Source organism: Electrophorus electricus, chromosome 25, assembly GCF_013358815.1.
Source record: "Electrophorus electricus isolate fEleEle1 chromosome 25, fEleEle1.pri, whole genome shotgun sequence".
Taxonomy (NCBI): domain Eukaryota; kingdom Metazoa; phylum Chordata; class Actinopteri; order Gymnotiformes; family Gymnotidae; genus Electrophorus; species Electrophorus electricus.
This window is the reverse complement of record NC_049559.1, coordinates 5,044,916-5,058,395: the sequence shown is the minus strand read 5'-3', so window position 1 is coordinate 5,058,395 and position 13,480 is coordinate 5,044,916. Positions and strand designations below refer to the sequence as shown.

The 13,480-nt window shown below is 39.1% G+C and overlaps 1 protein-coding gene across 22 annotated transcripts in view; it reads right to left on the bottom strand.

Moving 5' to 3' along the window:
- Positions 1 to 13,480, bottom strand: part of LOC113585667 (claudin-10-like) — a 38,375-nt gene that overhangs the window by 14,896 nt on the left and 9,999 nt on the right. For 11 of the 22 annotated variants that reach the window (XR_003411524.2, XR_003411523.2, XR_004775639.1 and 8 more), the window contains one exon: positions 9,423 to 10,010. The exons of 1 other annotated variant lie outside the window; for it this stretch is intronic. Coding sequence is in view for 10 of the 21 variants with exons in the window: in XM_027023313.2 (XP_026879114.1) it covers positions 67 to 171; positions 259 to 340; positions 648 to 809; positions 7,143 to 7,362 (569 nt within the window). In the remaining 11 variants the exon portion in view is untranslated. Of the gene's footprint in view, positions 1 to 66; positions 172 to 258; positions 341 to 647; positions 810 to 7,142; positions 7,431 to 9,422; positions 10,011 to 13,480 lie in introns of those variants that run through there. 10 more of the 22 variants (XM_027023306.2, XM_027023307.1, XM_027023305.2 and 7 more) reach the window with 3 other exon arrangements.

Sequence of the window (13,480 nt, the reverse complement as noted above, 5' to 3'; positions counted from 1 at the left end):
GAAGAGGGGTTATGATGAGATTCAGACTTTCCTCTGTATTTCCTCTGTGTTTGTTGTCTGTATTACCTTTTGCTGATGCCATCAGACAGTGACAAGAAGAATACAATTCCTCCCAGAATGCAGAGTGCAGATCCCCCCCAACCAATGAACAAGGCTGCCCCAAGTTCATACCTGAGGAGAACCATAGTAGTAATAACATAATAATAACCTCAGGTGACAACACATTAGTGTTCTTTGTTTGTATTATTGTGAACCTACTTCTGTGCCATAAACATAGGGTCGAAGAACTCAGAAGTGATCCTGTGGGCATACAGGGAGCAGGCAGTCAAAGAGCACAGACCTGTCACAACATAAACCGGGTTAAAATGAGAAGAGTTTAAAGTTGTATACCATCTTCATTTGGATAATTACAGCTCATAGCAACCATATAGTCTGGTTCTAATAAAGAGCCTGAGAAATTATTATATATCATCATTATACCATGGCTAAAATAACCAAATTTTAGCCATGGTATAATTGCTAAAATGAGAAGAGTTCAATGTTGTATACCATCTTCATTTGGACAATTACAGCTCAAAGCTACAACACAAGTATATTTCAGGAGTCTTCCTTACATTACATTGGCGAGGTAATGAAAAATTACTCACCACTGACAAAAAATTGGAATCCAGCAAAGCATGCAATCCTGGCCTTGACTTGATCACTTCCTCCAATTTTAGTACATTTCATTCCAACCAGCGCACAGCCAGTTGCAAAGAAACCAAGACAAACAGCTGAAATCATCAGGCCTCGGCATACCTGGATATAACCTATGGCAAAAAGAGAGGATTTTTCATCTCCCAAATTTATTTCCAAATTCATTTTCATTATAGTATGGTACAGAAGCAGAAATGTAAAAAAAAAATTCTACCAAATTATATAAATGCAGATACAATTGTATAAAAATAAACAGCAGAACAACAAAAGGATAATAGGTCCTTAAAAGTATAAAATTGAAACCACAATTTATTTAGTAGTGAAGGATGGCAAATTAAATCATTTTATTGAAGAATTTGCCCATTGCACCATAATAACATTTTAACAAACTGTACATATTTCAAATAAAAGTATCAGATGATTTTTTAAAGTTGTACAGCAATTATATCATCAAGAATAATTTTACTTTTGTAATATGTATGTGGAACATACATGTTATGTTTGACAATAAATATTGAGCTTGAACTTGGATGTTGTATTAGTAATTGCAGCAGAAAAAAATCATAAGAACCCAGAGCATATCAGGATATTGTCATGGGCATAGAACGTGCAAAAAGGAAGAATGCAATTGCAAGTCTCCAACTGAAGGATGCCTCATGCCTCCTGGTGTGTTCCAGGGCTTCCATGTCTATATGGAGAGCTCCGTGGCAAAATGAGCCCCTCACAAGCTCCAGAGAGCACTCCAATACCAGTCAGGCAAAAGAATCCACTTAGGGGGAAGAAGAGCCAACACAAGTTGCAGGTGATCAAAGACAAAAACTGCTGCTTCCGAAACAGCCAGTCATTCTGTCATGGGTGTAGAATGTGAAAAAAAGGTAAGAAGCAAATGCAAGTTACCAACTGAAGAGTTTAATGAAACGTAACAGTACATAAACATGCACAAAAAGGAACTAAAGAAAGTTAACGTAAAATGAATGACTGACAGTCATATAAACACAAATAGTGACATAATGATACACAAGTGACATAGCAAATGAGGCTCAACACCTGTGGCATAAAAACAACATCCAACACATGCAACAGAAAAGCACAATATAAAAGTTGAACATAAACAAAAGGCCATGTGTACGCTAGTGCCGCCAGATGGAGGATGCTGGCAGCTAGGCACCATAACATTATCTAGTAGTTTTGTATTAATTTATGATGACCAACGGCAGTCTTTTGCCATTCACCTTGAACCTTGCTAAGTATAAACTTAGCAGCACAATGATTTGCTGTTTGGGTAAACAGTTTAGTTAATGATGGTGTTCAGTGAGCTGTACATTTTCAGTGACTCATTCTTCTGCTTGTAATATACAGACTGCAATTATTTAGCCATATAGCTGTTCCTATTGTGCCCCAATATATAGTCTCTGATGCTGTCCATGTATCATACGTGCTTTTATTACTGTAGTTTCTTTGTGTACATACAGAGCAGTACTGAATATAAATATCAGCAGGCCTGTTATGTGCCAACAAAGAATCTTGATTTGCATGTCTTAAATCATCATGCCCTTTCTCAGCATGGCTGCCTCATTTACCAATATACTTCTCAGTACAACTTGAAGATTTTTAAAGTCTTGCAATATTAAGCTACATTATATTGCAAATAATGCACATAATGAAACACCAATCTTATACTGTGATACTTCCAAACCATGCTTACTCCCATCCATGTATGGATTTGTGAAGGTATATTTAATACTGTCTGATATAACTGTATAGACATAAATTCTTCCCAGACCCTGGGATTGATCATAGGTAACCTCAGTTTTAAACCAGAAATTGTATCTAGTTGTCTTTATTGTGTGTGTGTGTGTTTGTGTGTATGCGTGTGTAGTGTGATGATAAATACACACCAATTTGCTATAACATTACAACCATTGACAGCTGAAGTGAAAAACATTGATTATTTTGTTACAATGACACCTGTCAATGGGTGGGATATATTAGGCAGCAAGCGAACAGTCCTTGAAGTTGATCTGGTCTAATCCCAAAGAGCTCAAGTTGCTGACAAAGCTAATGCTGCCTCTGATAGAAAGGAATTGCAACAGTTGCTGCACATGGGGCTACCTAGGTCAGAGTGCCCATGCCAACACCTGTCCATCATCACAACCGCTACAATGGACACGTGAGCATCAGAACTGGACCAATGGCAGAAAGTATCTTGGTATGATGAATCGCATTTTCTTTTGAATAATGTGGACAGCTGGGTATGCTTGCATTGTTTATCTCAGGAAAAGATACCACAAGGATGCACGTTGGGTTAAAGGCAAGCTGTCCAGGACAGAGTGATGCAACGTTATGCTGGGAAACCACAGGTCCTGGCTGTTCAAGTAAATGTTACTCAGACACAACCTACCTAAAGATCGTTACAGACCAAGTATACCCCTTCATGACTACAGTATTCCCTAATGGCAGTGGCCTCTTTCAGGAGCATAATGTGCCATGACACACAGCAAAAATTGTTCAGGAATGGTTTAAAAAAAAAAAAGAGTTCAGTATGTAGTAATATACACAATATTAGGCAGGTGGTTATGACTTAAGTGTGTGTGTGTGTGTGTGTGTGTGTATATATATATATATATATACACACACACACACACACACACACACACACACACACACACTTAAGTGAGAGAGAGAGAGAGAGAGAAAGAAAAAGAGAGAGATACGCAGATTTTTTAATTCCCTACTTGCCCTCTGGGCAGTCATTTTCCTTCAAATTTGGGTCCTCTACCAGAGGCCTGGGAGCATGAGAGTCCTGCGTAGTATCTTGGCTCACTAACGTACTCACTAAGCACTTTGTTACTACGTGGCATTATCCTGGTATATTCCTGGATCTTGGCTGTTTCTTCCTGAATAATGGCACTGATGCTCACTTATCCTCCTTCTTAGTGTACAGTCTCAGAGTGCTGGATTTGGGAGGAAACCCTCCATGCATTCTATCTCTTCCTTAGGCCAGCTTATTATGCCAGTGGTGTATCTGATGACTGGCAGGGCACAGGTGTTGATAGGTGTTGATAGGTGTTGACAGCTCGGATCTTGTTTCTCCCATTCATCTGACTTCGCAGGACTTGCCTCACTCTTTGTAAGTATTTGGCTCTAGCTGCTTTCCTTGTGGCCTGTTCATGATTCACATTTACCTGTGAGATTCCAAGGTACTTGTAGCTGCCCTCAAACTCTGTTATATTACCTTCTCATAGTGCTATCCCCTCTGCTCTAGCCACCTTCCATCTTCTTAACAATACAACCACACTTAGCTAGTCTGAATGACATTCCAATGTCATTGCTGTGTATCCTGGTGAAATGGATTAGCGAGTCTATGTCTCATTCACTTCTGGCATACAGCTTGATGTCATCCATGAACAGGAGGTGGCTGGTGGTTACTCCATTCCATAGCCATTGTCTGTAGCCTCTCTTGGTGATTATCTCAATGAAGGGGTTCAGGCCTATGCAGAATAGCAGTGGGGACAGGGTAGCTCCTTGGTAAATCCCGCACTCGATGGTGACTCATGCTATTGGTCTGAAGTTGGCCTCTAGTGTTGTTTTTCATAGCCCCACTGAATTCTTGATGGAGGCTCTTAGAGTCCTGTTGATGTTATACAGCCTCAATCATTCCAGGATTCATGTGTGGGGCATTGAATCACACACTTTCTTGTAATCAATCCAGGCAGTGCACAAGTTGGTCTGTCTGGTCTTATAGTCTCGAGTGACTGTTTTATCCACCAGCAACTGGTGCTTGGCTCCTCTGGTGTTCTTGCCAATGCCTTTCTGAGCCCTACTTATGCAATGAGCCATGTGCTTACTTTTCTTAGCTGTAATAATGCCTGACAGGAGCTTCCATGTTGTACAGAGGCATGTTATCGGCCAGTAGTTGGATGGGTAGTTGGATACCTTCAGGATCAGGACTCTTCAGCCTTTAGATAACCATTCAAGGTGTGTTCCATCTGTTAGCATCTGGTCATTTGTGCTGCCAGGAATTAATGAAGTGCAGTTAGCTTCTTCAGCCAGTAGGTGTGGACCATGTCATGTCCTGGTGCTCTCCAGCTCTTCATACTTGAGACCCTTTCTTGCATGTCTGCTAGCATGATGGTTACTGGATCCTATTCAGGGAGATTGCTGATAAAGATCTGGCTGCCTACCTAAGGAGGTACGCAAGAGAAAGAGAAGCCAGGAAAATCAAAAGGATGTGCTCCCATGAGCCATCCAAAGTGTACTCTTCATGGTAGGGTAACAGCATGAGAACAGACCCACCAAAACCAGAGATTGAAGACTACTGGAAAAGCATATGCGAGAAGGAGGCATCACACAACAACAATGCTCAGTGGTTGTTGAACCTGAGAGCAGACCACAGCATCACAACATGGTGAGTAACTGCAGTGTACTGCAGAGGTGTTGAGATAGTAATGAAGTACACAAGGTTTTCAGAGAAACAGGATGCTTCGGACAGACGTCCGTCATCAGTGGTGTAAGTAAAGTGCTTGTCAATTAGTAGGAGGTTTATATATGAAAGGAACCAGTTTATATATGAAAATGTACATGCTTAAATCATAACATTCCTTCCTAGATCAGTTATTTTTATTTGAGTTTCCTAATTTCATTGTTGTCATAACAACAATTGCAATGCAAACAGATATGTCATTAATGGAATGTCCATTAGTATTAAAATGCCTTGCCACTGAAAATGACAAATTTTTCATTCTGATGGTCTGCAGGTGTTCTACAAACCGATCAACAAGCTTTCTCTTGGTTTCTCCAATATAAAGATGACTATATCATGAGTGAGTTATACAGTAGACAATTCAGGCAATAATGCATGAGGAGGAATGGATGATGACAATTGATCCTTTTATGCCAGTTATTTTATTGGCTGTGTTAATAAATTTACTTGTAGCACATCTAGAGTGGCTGCAGGCTGCAATACCACAGTTATTATCTGAGTGGTTATTTATGTCACTCTTGATGAGCATGACATTGATGTCTCATCTGTAGGATATTAGTGGAGGAGGATCTTTAAAAAATGATGTGGTCTCTGCATTGTCCTGGAGGATTCTGAAGTGTTTAATATCAGCTATGGTTTATTTTTAGGATGATAAGTAAGCACCAAAGGAATTCTTGTCTTAACAGCTGATTGTTTATAGGTCAGTGTGTCCACTCTCTGAACAGGTAAAACACGAACAAAGGCATGCTGCCTTCCCCAGGAAACCCACAGTTTTGAAGATTTGAACATTTCCATACTTTACAGAAGGAAGTCTTCATTTTCACTGCAAATGCATTGTGAGGAAAGTCTAAGTAGCTATGAGGAAAGGATATAATTTTTGCAGGTCTAGGAATGTGAAACATTGTATTGTAAATAGGAAAGAGAGTCTGTAGGTTTATAATAGATGGTGGTATTTAAACAAGAAATTGCAAACTTCACTGAAACATCCAAAAAGGTTACTTTCATGCCAGGATGTGCTCTAGTCCATCTATACTCAAGAGCTGGGTAGAACTTGGAGAAAGAAGAAATGAACAGTTGGAGCTCTTCTAATGTGCATGTAGCAATACCAAAAATCTCACCAGTGTATCTAAGAAAGTGTGAGGGTTCAAGTTCAGTATATTGCTCAGAAAAGGTTTCTCAACGAATTCAACAGAGGTTAACATCGGATGGTCCCATTTTAACAAAGCAAGTAAGTGAAGCTTGGCATGGCTAAATGTTCACAGTTGTGTTTTTAACTGATATTTGAGACCTGATTTATGGGCAAATAAAAGCTCGTTAGTTAATAATCTCAAACAGGTATGAGCAAAATTACTTGGAGCTTGTGGAAAAATTATGTCCACGGAGTCCATTTCTGAGAACTGCAGCTAAATATTAACAGGTTGGGGTCAATTTGTTTCCTCAACCAAACTTGTGAATTATACTAATCTATCAGGGGCCTTGAGAGCACATAACAGTTCCCAGACATAATAACCTTAAAATTAGATAGTTGCAAGATAGGACAAAAGATGGCAAAACCAGTGACAGCAAACCAAGGTAAAATTGTAAACCATTGTTAGGATACTATTCACTGTGAAAATTTCAAAGGTAAAGACTTTCACTAATGATGAAATGTTAAATCAAACAAAGGAAGTCAAATATATTGCCATTTAAAAAATTATTTCTCTCTCTCTCTCTTTCACAAACACACACACACACACACACACACACACACACACACACACAAACACAACACATATATTCATACCCATTCTCTACTGCCTTCCCTTCCTGTCTGTTTATGCACTATCCTTTTCTGTCACTTTTAGCTTTTCTTTGTCTCTTCTATGTCTCTTTCTGACTCTGTCTCTCTTTCTCAGACACACATGTATACATACATACAGGCTTTGACGGGGGGTGGGGGGTGGGTGAGGGGGAGCTGTCTGACCGTCCAGAGCGAGCATGGAAGGAAAGTCTTTGCAGTTGGAAACTCCAGTTGAATCAGTCACACATGTCTTCCAGAGGTTGGACCAGTAGGTAGCTGTGGTAATAACTGTGCCATCAATTGAAGATACTTTCCAGTAGTCTGTTGGTATAGTGGAGGATACCAGCACCCAGCCTGCTGTGGCCACAATAAAGGCTATTATCTCTGTTCCTATTGTATTCATTGTACCTCTAAAGTTGCCAAAGCTAGAGAAGACCTACAGAGGGTCACCAAGCTAGTAGTCCAGGGAAGTCCAGGGAAGTCCAGGGTAGTCCAGGGTAGTCCAGGCTAAATGTGTATGGATGGATGGTTATATCTTCTTGGGTGACATTCTGTGGGGAGGGTTTTGGAGTCGTCACAATCTTCCAGAAGTGTCCACTCCTGCCCCCTTATGACATTATGATGCCATAATGTATACATTAGTGGAGCCATAACTCATGCAAGAGTAATATTTTTAGACTGGGAAAATGAATATGGTAGTTTTGTATGATACTTTTATAATTTCATATGGGAAGATTTAAATGGGAAGATAAAATGTAAACCTTCTTAAATGCAAAAACTGACCAGCAATTGTGCCATTATGGGCTAAAAATAACACAGAATAAGTTGCTCATTAACTGTTTTTAACAGGAACTTCAGTTTCTAAAACCTGGGAGGGAGGTGATGGGGAAAAGCTCAGTAAAGCAAGAGTGGAAACAGGTTTTTTTCAAACAAAGAAGTCATATTTAATTGTCGAGTATGAATGAGAAACTATTTATAAAGTGGTTTCAAATGACCCACTTATAATGTAAAATTGTTTAAATTGTATAATAATAATGTTATTACTAATAATGAACATCTTGTGGCTACACATGAGTAAAGAAATATTAATAATAATAATAATAATAATAATAATAACGTTAGGTTTTATGTTTTAAAGCCCACTTTTATAGTGTGATATTTTGCTGCTTATGCTCCGTGAAAGAGGAATGACTTTGCAGCATTGACCTGAGCATTTACGATTAACTTGAAAAGACATAAATGTCTGTTAGGTATAAATTATAGAGTTTGGATTGTTTAGGGATGTTGGTCCCAGCTGTCTTGATAACATCCCACAGTTTCTTTTTATATTTTTGCTCCATGTTCATGGTGTGATTCCCCCCATTCTATGTCATTGCAAAGGTACACAGCAAAATCACCTGTGCTGAATTAAAACCTACAGAGTAAATATAAGCCCAGCTGTGCAACAATGTAAATAGATACCAGTTTTGGACTGGCATAGTGCTGATACCAAAATCTTGAATGGTTTTGTTTTTTCCATTGCTAAAAGTATACAATGTATTTTCTACAGCAAATGGGTTTTGTGCAGTAAGATGATACCATTTCTGCTACTAAGTGCTGATTGTTTGGTGTGCATATGCTGGAGTAGCAGAAATGCTAGCTACTACCCAAAACCTGTTTGCTGTAGAAAAAAGGAAATATACAGGTTAGGGTTAGTTTTCTATGCTATTTTCAGTGTAATGCATATTTCTGCTATGCAAAATTAAAAGAATATGCTGGCCAAGTAGTGACAAATGATTTTAATTTCTTGTCTTTCACTGTTTAGCGCCACTCACCCCCATTCATTGAGGAATCTCTCACAGACACCCTCTGGCATTTTTGCAGCCATTATATATATAGGAGGAATAGGTAATAGACAGCCATAGCAAACCTAATTGTTTCAGACCATAACAAATGCAATTCAAAATAACAAATAGGCAGAACTTAACTTTAGAAAATTATGCACATTCTCAGTATGTTTTATGTGCACTACATTAATTGTAGCCTATTCTAATTGTGGCTTTGCTGTTGATTTTAAATCAAACCTTTCTATATGGTTTTGGTTTCTTGGAAAACTACCTGCAAGTGAACTATTCTATAATGCTGTATCTTCTTTATGCATTTACTTAGCTAGGTAGCAAAGAGTTGTGCTGGCAAACTACCATTAAATGCTAAGAATGGCTTGAGAGCTTGCTGGCAGTCTTAATGTTGTGCTATATCTGAGACAGGGCATGTTTTTATTGTTTCTGGGTTTTTTTTTTAAATAAGACTCCATTTTTACTTGTTGGCATTGCAAAAAAAAGTGTAATTTTTTGCCTCATGGTAGAATTGCAACCAATGCATGCTACCTTGTAAATGTTGCCATGACGTGACAGCAGTCTCAGTATGTGCGCAGGGAGGGAAGAAGATAAGATGCAAGTGCAGATTTGGAGTGTCTTTATTCTCCATAGTGAACAAAACAAAAGAGCACAGCAGAAAGCTGGCCAAAGCAAAAGAAAGAAAGCACCAGTGAAGTCTGCCTTCAGCATAATGAAAGCCTCAGTCAGTGACGGGGTCCACTTAAAACAGAGCCCCTGTCCATGCAGTATGTCACTCATTGCTGGGGACCACCTCAGATGGAGCCCCTGTCCATGCAGTATGTCACTCATTGCTGGGGACCACCTCAGATGGAGCCCCTGTCCATGCAGTATGTCACTCATTGCTGGGGACCACCTCAGATGGAGCCCCTGTCCATGCAGTATGTCACTCATTGCTGGGGACCACCTCAGATGGAGCCCCTGTCCATGCAGTATGTCACTCATTGCTGGGGACCACCTCAGATGGAGCCCCTGTCCATGCAGTATGTCAGTCATTGCAGACATTTATGTATGCCTGAAACACAAAAGGTGCTGTGGCAAAGCCGTATAGCAGAACTAGGTACACAGTCTCCTGAGGCTGTGCTAAAGGTGGTCTTCCATCCATCACCTTCCTTAAACAAGGCTGGCAGTAGATCTCGAGGCACCAGTAACAGTCTGGCAGCAACACTCCTGGCGTCTGAAGGCAGTAGCAAAGAATAACACACAGCACTGGACAAGCATTCTTTTGCTCTTAAATAATAGGACGTAACAAAGAGGCAAACAAAGCGCAGGTGCAGGTAATTAGTAATCGGGAGTTTGAGAGCAGGGAAGGTGCAAAGTATGTGTGTGTGAGAGTATATGTGTAACAGTGAAAGTGTCCCTCAGGCTGGGTGTCTGGAATACCGTGATAACTGGTATTTCTGTTCATATATGATGTTAGCCACCATTTTATACTAAAAAGTGTTTTGACACCAATTATTCTAATAGTGTGCCCTAATAACTTTAGCTGTGAGCGCAACTGATTGCTGTAGTATGCTGACATTGCATTGATTGATAACCAATTATGTTCATTCTGCCTCCAAGGCAGAACTGCCTTCAGAATAGCTTGGATTAATGATTTTGTCAGGAAGGAGGCATGCAGCTCAACAAGGATAGTGTAACGTTGAGTGGATAGGAAGTGGACACGTGCAGAGCAGAGCGAGATTTATTCAGGGCAAATCCAAGATCAGAGTCGCTAGGGCAGTCCAAGGGCATAGAGCCAACACAGAGAGTATGTGGATACATGAGTAAAACAAAAATACAGAGAGGCAAACAGGGGAATCAGACTATAACAAAAGACGCTAGGAAAATTCGGGGCTAAGAAACACAAAGGCATGGAGTACGAACTTAACAAACATAATGATTCAAATATACATGTACACACAGTGTCAATAAGCAATCACAATGAACAGCAAAAAGTAAGGGAACAAGGCAGGTCTTAAATACAATCAACTATACGAGGGACAGGTGTAGAAAATCAAACGAGGGACGGAGAAAACTAAACTAGGGAATGGAACTAAAAAAACAAGACAGGGAAAATACTGAACATGGAAGCTGGGAGGGACTAATCATGACAGATACTAGTAAATTAATTTGAATGAAATTATTTATATTTATTATTATTATATTTGAAAACATATTATATAATATTATATATATATATATATATATTATATTTTATTACATTACATTATTTTAATATTATCATATTTGAAAGCATGACATTGTATTTGTATAGCATATATTTTACAACCTTACTACCTCAGACTTGTGAATCAAGTTCATGACAACACCCTCACATGAAAGCACTTGCTTCATAATAGCCAAATAAGATAAAGTACCTTTAAACAACTTTCAAGTGTCAATGGACCTAGCTGTCTCGTATGAGGTAAATTTATTTGACATGAAGACAACAATGGCAGCAAAAGAAGCTTGTGCAGGTAAGCATTGTTCAGAACATCAAAAAACATTTTTCATTTTTATTCATTTTTCATAAATTACTTTGTGAAACTGTAACCCCTGTGCCTGGAATAATGTGATTGTTACAGTGGGGGTTGTCAAAAAGGCAGCTTGAAGGGCAATTGTGTCTGGGTGATCTGGTGTGTCAAATTGCTGACATCTGAATTTACCCTACAGCTCTAATGTTTTCATGAACTTCCACAACTTTGTAGTCTACAAGCATCAACAACATATTTTTTGAGATAGACTGACATGTCACGCAAGAGAAACCTAGAACTTGCTACCTAGAACTTTGCATTAGCACGTCATCATTTGGTTAGGAAGATCACAGCTAACATTTTCAAAGCTATTGGTGAAAAGCTAGACCAATCATCACAACTCCTACAAATGCACTGTGAGGAACTCAACAGTAATGAAAAGCAGATCACAGATTCTGAGTCAAGAATTTTGGCATTGAAAGACCTAATGAATGCCACTGAGGGCAAACTGAGAGAACTGGAGAGGCACGTGTTTGATCTGAATAAACATGCTGATGATTTACAGAACAGAGGGAGAATTAAGAATATATGAACTGTTGTAGTCCCAGAGAGGGGTAAGGATAATGATCTGAAGCTATGAGCGCTGAAACAATGACAGTCCAATTAAAAGCAAAGAGAGTGTACTCAGGGACCATGATCTGTGTTTATGAGATTTCACATTTATCAGATTTCACAATTACGCAGCATGTGATGAATGTATCATAGGAGTTGGGTTAGAAGAATCAAGCGCTGAAATGTGGAAATGCTATTGTGATAATCTTTCAGAATTTCTCAACAGTTATTCACAAACACAAACAGTTTGATGGGGTGGAAGAAATATCTGAGTGTAGTCAGCATGAACCAGAGGCAAATGTCTACTACCTCATTCATAGTCACTTACTCCATCAAGATGTTCCATAACCCAACAAGCACTGTGTTGCATGAGTTGATGTGCTGATAACGTGCAAGTCGGAGGGATTTAGGTTTAGGGCTTTGTAACTGTATAGCTGTAATGTCAGGCTTGCAATGTCAGGCTCAATGTTACAAGTACACTTTATTGATGTGGACTACACTTTAAGATGAACCTTAAAAAAAAAAGGCTATGTGGGTTATAATAATCCCAGTGCCTCTTTGTTTTAGGGGTACAGAACCCTTAGAGAGCTCTGTCACTATAATTCTCTTTGGGTTGGGAGAAGGACAAACTTTTATTCGATTTCAACAATTATTTTCTTCATTTACTTCAAGGAGTAGGGGAATGAAAAATCTGCTGTTTAAGCTCCTACATTGTATGCAAGATATAGGCAGTGGCAGTGAAAAACAACATACAAATGCATAGGGCCGCAGAGACCAGGGGGCCCCCTGCTCACCACAAGTGGTTGGATGAAAAAAATGTTTAAATGACTAAACAGATTAATTCTTTCATTGCTCAAATTGAAAGAGATACTGCAATATGCAAGTTAGCTAATCAGGACTCTTGAATGCAAACATGAAACACTAGCCTCCCAGCGATGCCCAAAAAAGAAATTAAGTAAAATAAACCTGGATGGTTCAGTTCTGACTGTTAAAAAATAAAAATGTCTTTGATTCGCGCCCCCAGACCTAATTTTGCTAGGGGCCTGAGAAATGACAAATCCTTCACTGGATATTGGAGGAAGTTACTTAATTGTGAGAGGTGTACTGTAGAAATCACTATTATGAATATTTATTGTCTTCCTGTTGACTTTATAACTACTGCATTCTCTAAATTAGAGAATCTCAACATTGTGAATAATTTAATTGAAGGAGAATTTAATTTAAACCCAATTATGGACAAATCTCCTCTAGGCAAACGGTCAAACTGTCGCCCTTGGTTTACTCACTGGGGGCGTGGACTTGGACATAAAGATTCAACGCAAAGCTGCCTTGTGGCAACAGCTATTGTAAGAAGCACAATATAAATTTACATTTATGGTATTTAGCTGACACTTTTATCCAAAGCAACTTACAATTATGATTGAATACAACTTGAGCAACTAAGGGTTAAGGGTCTTGCTCAGAGACCCAACAGTGGAACTTGGCTGTAGGCTACCATTCCCCACAAATAAATACCACTGCCCAAAAATAAATTTGACTTGACTTTGACTCTCTTTCAACCCCAGGTAAAAATCTTATA